The sequence below is a fragment of the Octodon degus genome, unplaced genomic scaffold (genome assembly GCF_000260255.1).
Source record: "Octodon degus isolate 3935 unplaced genomic scaffold, OctDeg1.0 scaffold00006, whole genome shotgun sequence".
NCBI lineage: Eukaryota > Metazoa > Chordata > Mammalia > Rodentia > Octodontidae > Octodon > Octodon degus.
Window position 1 is genome coordinate 30,107,928 of NW_004524582.1, and position 12,494 is coordinate 30,120,421.

The 12,494-nt window shown below is 60.4% G+C and overlaps 1 protein-coding gene across 1 annotated transcript in view; it reads left to right on the forward strand.

The window, feature by feature from the left end:
* Positions 1 to 11,975, forward strand: part of Wfs1 (wolframin ER transmembrane glycoprotein) — a 21,591-nt gene extending 9,616 nt beyond the window's left edge. Inside the window, exons 3-8 of the mRNA XM_004624582.2 lie at positions 2,728 to 2,810; positions 4,190 to 4,334; positions 5,155 to 5,325; positions 5,673 to 5,753; positions 6,857 to 6,999; positions 9,811 to 11,975. Coding sequence (XP_004624639.1) covers positions 2,728 to 2,810; positions 4,190 to 4,334; positions 5,155 to 5,325; positions 5,673 to 5,753; positions 6,857 to 6,999; positions 9,811 to 11,613 — 2,426 coding nt within the window. The 3' untranslated portion in view covers positions 11,614 to 11,975. The remainder of the gene's footprint in view (positions 1 to 2,727; positions 2,811 to 4,189; positions 4,335 to 5,154; positions 5,326 to 5,672; positions 5,754 to 6,856; positions 7,000 to 9,810) is intronic.
* The last annotated feature ends 519 nt before the right edge of the window (positions 11,976 to 12,494 follow it).

A 12,494-nucleotide genomic window follows, 5' to 3' on the forward strand; every position in this document is an offset into this window, starting at 1 on the left:
GCCAGGCCCGGGTGATGGCCGTGGTAGGAGAGGCCTGGGTGATGGCTGTGGTAGGCCAGGCCCAGGTGATGGCCGTGGTAGGCCAGGCCCAGGTGATGGCCGTGGTAGGAGAGGCCCAGGTGATGGCCGTGGTAGGCCAGGCCTGGGTGATGGCCGTGGTAGGAGAGGCCTGGGTGATGGCTGTGGTAGGCCAGGCCTGGGTCATAGCCGTGGTAGGCATTGATAGGGGCTAAGACCCAGCCCTGTCCTCCTGGAGTCCTGGACAAGTCCCTGTGTCCTGAAGGCTAAACCTGTGCTGGCTTTGGGGTGTAGCTCCTAGGGCTCCCAGGGGACCTAGGCACTCCTTGGGCACCAGAAGGCTGCCCAGAGGAGGTGGCCCCTGCCTGTGTCGTGCATGGGCAGCAGGACTAGGCTGGTCTGTGGTCCCTTTCTCAGTGAAGGCAGTGGATAGGTTACCACCTGTGCTTCATGTCCTGTGTGTGACCGGGGCCATCTCCTGACACATGGGAACCTGTGTGGGTCAGGCTAGAAAGGGTATCCTTGTCAGGGAGCAGAGATGACCAGGCCTCGTGGAGAATGCTGGGCCCTGGGCCCTGCGGGCAGTGCCCTGAGCTGGCAGTGGGGGTATGCTCCTCTGCACCAGGTGTAGGAGGGTGGGCACTTGGGACTAGAGGTCAGCAGGCCTGGGGGTCAGGAACACGGAGATGAGACTTGGGGGGTTCCAGTCATGGCGCAGAATGACAGTGATGACTCACGGGCTTCGGCCTGTCCCAAGCTGGGGCCGGCAAGCCTCCTGCAGACAGCATCCAGGGCCTTGGGAGCCTTGGCCTTGTGCCCTTGCGGTGGTTACTTTAACCTCCTGCTTATATTCCAAGTTCCCAGTGTTACCTCCCCAGGAAACCTCTTGGTGCCCCAGCACCCACGCACACAGGATGTGGTGCCCATGCTGTCCCAAGGGCGGTTCTCTGAGCTCCTGGTGCTCAGGCTGGCCCTGGGCCAGGGCTCCATCAGTGTAGTGGGAGAGCGACAGGGCCAGGTGGATGACAACCACCCAGCCAGGACCTGGAGGACCATTTGCCTCTGTTCCTGCCCCAGGTCTCCTCCTCACTGTGTCCCTCACAGGGACCAGAGTCAGTGTCACAGAGGCTGGTGGCATGCCCTGAGCAGGATGGCCCTGGGTATCCTGTATGAAGACTCCTTTGCTGACCCCATGTCTCTGGGCAGGGCCCTTAGTGGTCCTGGAACAAGAGCCCAGCCACACACAGGGCCCTGCCTGGCCTTCACACCTTCCCGTGCCGCAAGGATGGATGCTAGAGGCCAGGACCACCAGGGTGAACAAGTGAGGGGTGAACACCTGAGGGACAGCCGTGGCGTGGCATCCGGGGGCTGCACAAAGCCCTGTGCTCTGGTAAGAACATGTGACCTGCAGTTGGAGCCCTGAAGAATTCAGCATAGCTGTGAGGCTGCAGCAACTGGGCAGAAGTCACTGGCTTGGTGCCGGCTGTGTCTGGGGAGTTTAGCACAGGACATGTTGCTGGGACAGCCACTGGGGCTCCCTGTGTGGCATGGGGCACCCCCATGGAACCCACCTTCTTTTCTGCAGAATCCATGCTGCAGCCAGGGTGCTGAGCTTGGCTGTTCGGTAGCCAGGCCAAGGGTGGGCTGCGCCTTGGATGCATTCGGATTTGGAGGACAGGTGGAAGCTGTGAGGGCTCTTGGCTGCCCCTCCAGTGCCAGGCCAGAAGCTGGGGGACATAGATGGGCAGGGCAGACCAGCCTGTGAACCAGCTGGTGCAAGAACTGGCTTCCTAAATCAAAGAGACTAGTAACAGTTACGTTTTTTAAAAATTCTATTGTAATCCTCGTTGTCAGGAAATTGATGGAGTCACCTTATGCTTTGGACACTGGGGTGACTTGGGACAGGAGAGCATAGCACAGGACATGTGGTGCTCAGACCGTTGGCCTGGAAACTCACCTGACCTCTGCTGGAAGAATAGCTTCCCCAAGAAAAGACAGGATGCAGGCGAGATAGTGTGCACCTGTGAGACAGAACCCAGAGGCAGTGTGTGACCACGCACTGGTGGGCACGTGAGCGGGCTCACGCAGACACCCACAGAACCACAAACACGGTTCATGCTGCGTGGGGTCCGTCTAGGCAGTGACCCAGGTTCCAGCAGCTCTCGCAGACCGAGCAGCTTGCCTTCAGAGGACGGCACTGTGATGACGTCCACGCGAGCTGGGACCTCAACATCCGCTGTCTCCGTGACGCACTCAGGAGCTCTGTGTTGGCCAGTTCTGTTCTGTGGGTCACAGGCTTCCAGACTACAGCCCCATCAAGAGCTGGCCTGAACCGAGGAGGGGACAGAGTTGAGATGCAGATCCACTTCAGAGCTGCTGGAGGTCAGTCGACCAGGGCGGATGGCAGTGCAGACTCGGAAGGAAGCGCCCACCCTGTCAGCACCTGTCCCAGTGCTCCTGGCCAGAGTTGTTTTGGTTTGGTTGTTGAGACAGAGTCTTGGTCGAGCTTGGCCTTGAACTCACTCTGTAGCCCAGTCCGGCCTCAAACTTACAGCAGTCCTCCTTCCTCAGCACCCTGAGTGCCGGGATTGCACCTAGCCTGGGTTTTGCTGGGAGGATCAGCCCCAGCTGAAGCCTTCTTCTGCCATGTCTCTCTCCGCTCCTCTGGGAGCAATAGCCCCCTGTGACAGTTCTGCTTGTTTCTTCCAGGGTCTGTGAAAGGTGACATGGATGTCCCCTTTGAGGAGGTCCTGGAGAAGGCCAAGGCCGGAGACCCCAAGGCCCAGACCGAGGTGAGGACCATGGTGACTGGAGGGGAGGCCTGGGACATAGCCCACACACAGCAGGCCTGGCTGAGGGAAGGGCCCATGCTTAGGGACAGGCGGTGTGCCACCCCTTAGTGCTGGTCTGGTCTCCGTGTCCTCTGTGTCATTAGCTGTATATGAGGGCCCTCAGGTGTGGCAGGGCTGCCCCGTCCTTGTGTGCCCAGTCAGGCACGGCTCAGGATGTCCCCGGAGGTGGGACAGTGTCCTGCATTGAGGATGACATTAAGGCTGCAGAACCCTGGTGATCTGCCCCATTGGCATGGCCACCACCAGGGCCTGAGTCACCTTGTTCCAGGCACTGCATGCCCCCCGCATTCCTGTGGCCCATGCTGATTCTACCCTTGTGCTCTGGAGCAGTGTGCAGGTGCCAGGTCTGGCCCTCTGTTACATGGGGGGACCCTGAAAGCCCAGAGGAACGAGGAAGGGAGCCCTGGGCAGCGCTTTGTGCCCCACACCTCTGCCTGCCCAAGGGCTTCCTTCCCGTACCTGGGACCCCTAGACCTGGCTGCCTCTTCCCTCACCCCAGCTGCACTCATCATTCCAGAGTGGCTCTGTGGACATGTCCCAAGCAGTGACCTGTCCCTCCATGCCTGATTGGAGTAGATGACAGTGGCCATCCAGGGGACACAGGCTCCACACTTCTCCCCAAGGACAAAGACCGCCTCCATGGAAGCTGTTGTCCTGATCTCACAGCCATGTTGGGCTGTGAGGTCCTGCAGCTGCTGCCCACTGTGCCAGGGCTGGGCGGTACACATGACCCTGTGCATCCTGTGTGTCCTGGGCCTCACTCTGCCCATCCAGAGGATGAGGATGAGTGGATGGGGCTAGGCCAGTCAGTGAATACTCTGAGGTTTGGCCCAGCTTACCATAGAACACAAAACAAGCAGCACACACAAGAGTAGCCTTGGTTATGTTCCAGTAAAACTTTATAAAAAATAAAAAGAGGGCTGGGGAGATGGCTCAGTGGAATAAGTGCTTCCCTGGCAAGCACAAGGGCCTAAGTTCGATCCCCGGTTCCACCAAAAAATAAAAAGCAGCATTTAGACTGTGGGCCAGTACTGCCTGTGGCTGGCTGGTCCCTCTCCAGCCCCGATGCCCTGTGCCCCTGGCTGCTTGGAGAGGTGGTCACATCTGCATGGTGGCCCCTGGGCTTCATGAGGCAGGACCAGCTCAAGGAGGAGCTCCATAACTCAACCCATAGCCCCCGTGTCCAGGGGACCCCAGTGGAGCTGTTTCCACCACCTTCTTCCTGGTGTGGGTGAAGGACAGAGCAGGGTGAGGAGCGGGCCTCCCCCAAGTGATGTGTGGGATGCGGTCCAGCAGCCACTGACAGTCCTGCCCTGCAGATGGGGAAGCACTACCTGCGGCTGGCAGATACTGCCGACGAGGAGCTCAACAGCTGCACGGCTGTGGACTGGCTGCTGCTGGCGGCCAAGCAGGGCCGGCGCGAGGCCGTGAAGCTGCTGCGACGGTGCCTGGCTGACAGGAGAGGTGAGTGTGACTGCGCGGCACCTGCCCCCTGCTTTGCTACGTGAGCAGCCGGAAGCCCGGCGCTGCTGGGAAGTGGGCAGTGGCCTCGCCACTGGAGACCTTGTTTCTGGCAAGTGTGATGGGGCTGGCGTCTGCCGGCGCTGACCAGTGGGCCCCTCTCCCTGCCAGGCTCTGTCTGCAGCAGGGGTTGGTCCCAGCCAGTTCTGCGCTGAGGCCAGGGCACCCAGGCCTCAGGTCAGCTGTCACCTGTCCTGCCCAAGGAAAACACGGTCCCTCGGGCCCTAGAGCCCTGAGCTTCCTGGAGTTCCCAACCTCTGAGAGAGATAAAAGCGCGTCGTGGATGTTTTGTTTTTAAAAAAATGATGCATATTTTAGATTGTAAAAGCTTTTTATATTTATCGTATAAAGCATAGAAAATACAATAATGAAGTGCAGTGTGGAAACTGGATCCAGAGCCTTGTCCTTAGCTACATCCACAGCCCCCTTTAAAGTTTGTTTTAGGGGCCGGGGAGATGGCTCAGTGGAATAAGCGCTTCCCTGGCAAGTGCAAGGACCTGAGTTCAATCCCTGGTTCCACAAAAAAAAAAAACAATAATAATAATAAAATAAATAAATAAAGTTTGTTTTATTTTGAGACAGTCTTTCTGAGTTGCCAAGAGTGGACTTGGACTTACGACCCTGCTGCCTCAGCACTCCCAGCTGGCTGGGGTGTCCTTTTGTGTCACGTGCCCGCACCATTCATCAGGTGCAGCAACCTGACCAAGCTCTCCCGGGTGGCCCAGGCAGCGGGGCCCAGCTCACGGCCACCTCTGCCCCATAGGCATCACCTCCGAAAACGAGCCGCAGGTGAGGCAGCTCTCCTCCGAGACCGACCTGGAACGCGCTGTGCGCAAGGCTGCCCTAGTCATGTACTGGAAGCTCAACCCCAAGAAGAAGAAGCAGGTGGCTGTGTCGGAGCTGCTGGAGAACGTCGGGCAGGTCAACGAGCATGGTGAGCAGCGTCCTGTGCTCGGGCTGTGGTGGGGACAGGGCCGGGCAGGCGGAGCCAGAGGAGCCTGCGCTAGGCCAGGCCAGGCTAAGCGCAGAGCTGGGGGTCCCGGTGCTGGGTGCCTCCTTCCTGGGTCTGACGGTGGTGCTGCTGTTCAGTGAGAGCCCTGCTGTGTCCCTGTGGGGAGAGCGGAGGAGGCGGCGGGGTGTGGGCCAGGGTGGCCTTGCAAGGCTCATGGGCTGCGTGCAGGTCTCGGGCCCTGGTGGCCCCTCGAGACCCTCAAGGTTGGGGACTGCCAGTCATCAGGAGACGGGCAGCCCTGAGTTCAGTCCTGTCTCTGTCCCATGCAGATGGAGGCGCGCAGCCGGGCCCTGTGCCCAAATTCCTGCAGAAGCAGCGGCGGATGCTGGAGCGCCTGGTCAGCAGCGAGTGTGAGTGCCCACAGTCCCTGCATGCCTGCCTCGCCACCGTGTGGGTCTCAGGCAGGGGCACCTGCACTTGGTGTAGGGCCTGTGGCTGTCCGTGTTTGGGGTACTAAGGCCTGGGCCCTGGCCACTAAGAACAGTGTGGCCATCCCTGCTGGACAGAGAGGCCTAGGGGGAGGCCACATCTGCCGCACTTGGGTGCAGAGTTCATGCTACCAACAGTGAGAGCAGGTGCTCTGGGCAGTGAGACCCGCACGGACAGAGGCCCAAGCAGAGAGCGCAGGATGAGATGCCCCCAGTGGGTGGACGCTTGGGGAGGGCTAGAGGGCTGGGGCGGGAGCTGAGCAGGGGCTCCTCAGGGGCACATGGGGCTAGGGAGCTGGAAGGTGTATTCCTGCCCTCCCGGGCAGTGCTCTTCCGTGGCTACCACATCTGCAGTACAGGGCCCAGGCTACGTTCCAGAGGTGACAGCACCCAAGGAGCAGGAGGACTATACCCAGTATGAGGAAGGGTGGGCTGGGAAAGGCGCTCACAGCTGAGGCTCCCTGGGGGTTCTTCATGAACCTTACAGCAGTGCAGGGGCTGCTGATGTGCACATGGCACCTTGCAACCACAGGCCCCGCCTCCACCTGCCCCTCGCTACATGGAGATCCCTGGGCACAGGTACACACTGGGGTCTGCTCACCATCCTGAGGGTGCCAGGCCCTGGAACAGTGCTTGGCACGGCTGGATGGAGGGGCCAGCAGGCACACAGCAGACCCTGAGCCGGTCCTTCTGGGTGGAGGGTTAGCAGGCGCACGGTGGGTCCTGAGGGATCTGGATGGATGGAGAACCAGCAAGTGCACAGTAGGGCCTCGCTGGGTACCGTGGGAGGGAGAGGTAGCAGGTGCACAGTAGGGCCTCACTGGACCCCACTGGAAGTCTCTGGGTGGTGGCTGGAGGCCAGAGGATTGGCTCACAGGTGCAGCCTGGGGCCGTGGCAGCTGGCAGAGCAGGGCAGAGGCTGACATGCGCAGAGCTGCCCCTTGCCACTATCCCCCTGCCCATCCATGTCCTGTCCCGTCTGGCCTGTGCTCTGGTCGACCCCAGCCATCTTCTCTGGTCTCCAGCCAAGAACTATATCGCGCTGGACGACTTCGTGGAGATCACCAAGAAGTACGCCAAGGGCATCATCCCTGCCAACCTCTGCCTGCAGGATGACGATGACGAGCTGGCCGGGAAGGGCCCCGAGGACCTGCCTCTGCGCCAGAGGGTGAGTGCCGGCCTGTCCCCGCCCCTTGTGCTGACAGGGACACTGTCGTGGGAAGGTCCGTGCTGTCACAGACCCCGGAGTAGTGCCCTCGGCCCTTGGGTGGCCCATGTGAGGATGTGTCTGCAGGAGGCTGCCTCTCACAGTCAGATCGGAAACCCTGGGGCAGGCGAGTGTGCTTGGGGGACGCCCACTGCCGTCCGCCAGCATCTTTCTGCACAGAGCACCGTGAGGACAGCAGGCTAGACTCAGAGTGAGGCTCCCTGGTTTTCACTGTGTAGAGAAACTGTCTGCATAGGCCAGGAGCCAGCTCCTGGAGGTCGCTACCACAAGCGAAGTGCTGGTGGCCGGCACCGGGCAGACGAAGCAGCCAGCAGGGCCCGGTGTGCAGGTACATGGCATAGCCTTGGGGCAGCTCATTGAACCCTTGTGTGAGACCTGGCCTCACAGACCTGAATTGGGGGTGTCCGTCTCTGGTCCTTGGGGCCACCAGGGTCCCCAAAAGCTGGGCCTCCTCACCCAGACAAGGCTACAGGCAGCACAGGGGCTGTTTGGGTTGCCCGATTCCCTGCCCAACCTGCAGAAGGAAACTGGGTTACTGGCAAATACCAGATGGTCAGAGGTGAAGGGTCGCTGGGCCAGGAGGCTCCTGGGCCAGGTGTCCCAGTGTGAGCTTTTGTGGTGTCCTTCCCAGGGTGTGGTCTGGGCAGTGTGTGTCACCCCAGATGGGAGCAGAGCCACTGCTGTGAGTTGGGAGGCCTTTTTAGGGAAAGAAGACCAGGTTTTCTGCCAAGAAGTCAACAGGGCTCCGTACTTCCTCGGGAGCCATCCAGGCCCTGACCCCTCAGGGTTTCACTGAAAGTCTGCAAACCAGAGGCAGGGGACATCTGTGTCCCCAACACAGGTGGACACTGCTCCGGCCTCTGCTGGCTTCTTGGGACAGATGGGAGACCCAGTGCAGGGTCCATCTTCATTGACGGAACATAACAGGCACTGTCAATGAGCTGACATTGTCCCCCCCGAGGAGTGCCCCAGACACCCAGCAGCCTGGACACACGTCCCAGAATAGACAAGGCCCTCTTCAGAGGGGACTGAGTGACTCAGGATGACCCTCACATGGTTCACATCATGTCACTAGAAAACCCAGTGTGGAGACGTTGTCCCACAGGCCTGAGCAGGATGCTCTTGGCTCCCGTGTCCCTCAGGGCTCTTGAGTAGGCTCTGGTTCCTCCTCTTCCTGGTGAGCGGCACAGTGCTCTGTGCTGCTCCTTGGCCACTGAGGGGCTAGCTGGTCCCTCACACCTGCCCAGAGCGGGCTTCACCCTGCCTTCCTTACACCCTGAGTATTCCGTCTCTCTGTTTTGTTTCTCTGCACGGAGCTCACACCAGTGCTGCAGTACCCTAAGCGAGCAGTCCCAGGCCGCTGCCCTGCGCTCACGCCATGCTGCGTGACTGCCCCGGCCCTCGCTCTGTGCCCTAGCAGAACGGGTATCTCCTGGGGACCTGCAGATTGCAGGATGGGGGCTCCCCACGGCCCCTGACCTGCCACCATAGCCCTTCAGTGCCCTTTGCCTGTGACAAAGGCTGGGCCACTGGGGGCCCTTGGGGAGAGGGGCCCCAGGTAGGATGAGCTGTGAGGGGCAGCATCTTCTGTGAACAGTGTGGGGTGCTGCATGCTTTATGTGGCGATGGACGGGGTGAGCGGCAGGCTCTTGGGGTCTCACATGGCCCCTGAACCGAAGCCACCCTTTGTTAGGAGACAGGTCCTGCAGCTACTAGGAGCTGTCAGAACCACTCCAGGCCTCGGGTCTGCTCCCACCACACCACAGCGCCTGCTGTGGCCTTGTACAGGAGCAGTCACTGTCCCCTGGAAATGGGTGGCATTCTTGATGCAGTGGGGAGAGTGCTGTAGTCTGGCTTCCAAACAAGCAGCCCAGGGCTCTATCCTTGCAAGTGAAGGCCCAGGGAAGAGGGCGAGGAGGGACGGTGGCTTCCTCCAGGTGTTCAGGTTCCGAGGGGGAGACAGGCCAGCTGAGCCCCGTCGCCCTGGCAGGCAGCGGCTGGGCAGGGCCTGTGGGTGGGGGTGGAGGGCAAGTTCTGTGCAGACCTCACACCGAGCGATTAAAGTGTGGTCCGTGTTTACATTTTTTGAATATTTACACGTCACATAAAAGACACATTGCTGTGAGCCCATTTCAAAGGCCTCACCCCCGCTTCCCACACACTCACCCTCATCTCGCCCCTTACAGGAGTGGGCCTGGAAGTCTTTTCCATGTCTCACAGTGTGATCATAAATACACTGAATGTTGCTCCCCATTGCCACACCCCAGAAGGCACCTTGTAAAAGCATGACCACGTTGCTCGCCCACGTTATTCGTTGGCTGTGGCACCACGTGACTTCTGGCTGTTCCCCAAAGCCAGGACTCTTTGAATCAATTCAGGACATCAGGGTAACGACCACATTGCCCCTAAAGACACTTACGCAAGAGGACCCCAGAACTTCTTCCAAAAGGGACAAGAGCGAGGGATGAGTGTGTCCAGAGCAAGGAGGGTGTTGTGCAGAGGCGTTATCGGCGTGTGTCTTTTCCTGCTGCAGTCTATTATTTAAAAGTCACCCGATTTCGCACTCACGCCTCACGGAGCTTCCAGCCAGCGGAGGCCTGGCCAGGTGGATGAGGGCAGAGGGTGGAGGGACCTCCGGGGCTCAGGACTGGCAGCGGGTCGCTCACTCTGCACAGGGCCAGCATGGCTGGCGGTGTCGAGGGGTGAGAGGAGGCCCCGGGCCCGCGGGCTCCAACATCCGTCTCCCTGCAGGTGGTGAAGTACCCCCTGCACGCCATCATGGAGATCAAGGAGTACCTGATCGACGTGGCGTCCAAGGCGGGCATGCACTGGCTATCCACCATCGTGCCCACCCACCACATCAACGCCCTCGTCTTCTTCTTCATCATCAGCAACCTCACCATCGACTTCTTCACCTTCTGCATCCCACTGGTCGTCTTCTACCTGTCATTCGTGTCCATGGTCATCTGCACCCTCAAGGTCTTCCAGGACAGCAAGGCCTGGGAGAACTTCCGCACCCTCACCGACCTGCTGCTGCGCTTTGAGCCCGACCTGGACGTGGACCAGGCTGAGGTAAACTTCGGCTGGAACCACCTGGAGCCCTACGTGCACTTCCTGCTCTCCGTTGTCTTTGTCATCTTCTCCTTCCCGCTGGCCAGCAAGGACTGCATCCCCTGCTCGGAGCTGGCCATCATCGCCGCCTTCTTCACCATCACCAGCTACATGAGCCTCAGCAGCTCCGCCGAGCCCTACACCAGGAGGGCCCTGGTCACTGAGGTGGCCGCCGGGCTGCTGTCCCTGCTGCCCACCCTGCCACTGGACGGGCAGTACCTGAAGGCGCTCGGACAGACCTTCTTCACCGTGCCTGTGGGCCACTTTGTGGTCCTGAACGCCAGCCTGCCCTGCGTGCTCTACGTCTACCTCCTCTACTTGTTCTTCCGCATGGCCCAGCTGCGGAACTTCAAGGGCACCTACTGCTACCTGGTGCCCTACCTGGTCTGCTTCATGTGGTGTGAGCTCACCGTGGTCATCCTACTTGAGTCCACCGGCCTGGGCCTGGTCCGTGCCTCCATCGGCTACTTCCTCTTCCTCTTTGCTCTGCCCATCCTGGTGGCAGGCCTGGCGCTCATGGGCGTGGTGCAGTTCGCCCGCTGGTTTGTGGCCCTGGACCTCACCAAGATGCTGGTCACCATGGCGATCTGCAGCGTGCCCCTGCTGCTGCGCTGGTGGACCAAGGCCAGCTTCTCCGTGGTGGAGATGGTCAAGTCGCTGACGCGCAGCTCCATGGTGAAGCTCATCCTGGTGTGGCTCTCGGCCATCGTGCTCTTCTGCTGGTTCTACGTGTACCGCTCAGAGGGCATGAAAGTCTACAACTCCACGCTGACCTGGCAGCAGTATGGCCACCTGTGCGGGCCACGGGCCTGGAAAGAGACCAACATGGCGCGCACCCAGATCCTGTGCAGCCACCTGGAGGGCCACCGGGTCACCTGGACAGGCCGCTTCAAGTATGTGCGGGTGACAGAGATCGACAACAGCGCCGAGTCGGCCATCAACATGCTCCCCTTCTTCATCGGCGACTGGCTGCGCTGCCTCTACGGTGAGGCCTACCCAGCCTGCAACCCCGGCAACACGTCCACGGCCGAGGAGGAGCTGTGCCGCCTCAAGCTGCTGGCCAAGCACCCGTGTCACATCAAGAGGTTCGACCGCTACAAGTTCGAGATCACGGTGGGCATGCCCTTCAGCAACGGCAGCCGCGCCCATGAGGAGGACGACATCACCAAGGACATTGTGCTGCGGGCCAGCAGTGAGTTCAAGGCCGTGCTGCTCAACCTGCGCCACGGCAGCGTCATCGAGTTCAGCACCATCCTCGAGGGCCGCCTGGGCAGCAAGTGGCCAGTCTTCGAGCTCAAGGCCATCAGCTGCCTCAACTGCATGGCTCAGCTGTCGCCAGCCCAGCGCCACGTGAAGGTCGAGCACGACTGGCGCAGCAGCGTGCACGGGGCCCTCAAATTCGCCTTCGACTTCTTCTTTTTCCCCTTTCTGTCCGCTGCATGAGCCCCGCCCCCACCACGGCCACCCGGCTGAGTGTGCTGTGTGCCCCCTTGTGCAGACCAGGGCCTGGGGAACTTTTGCTTGTGTGTAGGCTGCCCGGCCCCTACTGCAGGGGTGGCGGTCACTTTGCTCTGTCCCTTGGAATTCTGAGCACCCTGGAAGTTGCATGCAGTCTTCACCCACAACCACCACCTTCCTCAGGAACGCTGGGGTGCCAGGACAGACCAGCAAGACCCTGTCCCCACAAGCACTTTACAGATGGACTCTCCCTTCCCCTCCCCTACCTCACACACACTGTTGGCCTTTAATTACCTCTGCATAGGGTTTGTTTCCTGAAGAACCAGATGCATGTTTGTGTAGCCTCACCGTGGCGTTTCTTATTTATTTGGTTACTGCTGAGCCTGGCAGCTGTGGACCTGACTCAGGGCCTGCACAGCTGCGTGCACCCTGTCCTGGGATCCAGGCCTAACCAGGGGGACCCATGTGTTCCCGGGCCCCAGCTTGTCTCACGGCGGTCCCGCCCCTCAGGTGGCGGGTGAGGGCAGGAGGCTTCCTCGAGCCCCGCTGGACTCGGGAAATGGCTCTAGGCTTCCCTCCCAGGGCTCAGGAGAGCTCAGCCAGGGCGCCACAGAGTGGAGGGCCGGGTCCTGAAGCCACAGACATAAAGAGCTCTTACAGACTGCACCTGTCCTCGTTGGTTTGAAGGCGCCTTTCCTGTCCCCTGGTGGCCACATGCTTGGGTCATGTGAACGAAACACGTGCATTTGGGTTATAAGAGGGCAGAACCAGTGTTCACGTAGTTGCTGCCCACTGCCAAGGAGCAGACCCAGGCAGCGCCTCCCCGAGCACAAGGGGTCCTTGAGGCCTCTGCCGAGACCCTCGGA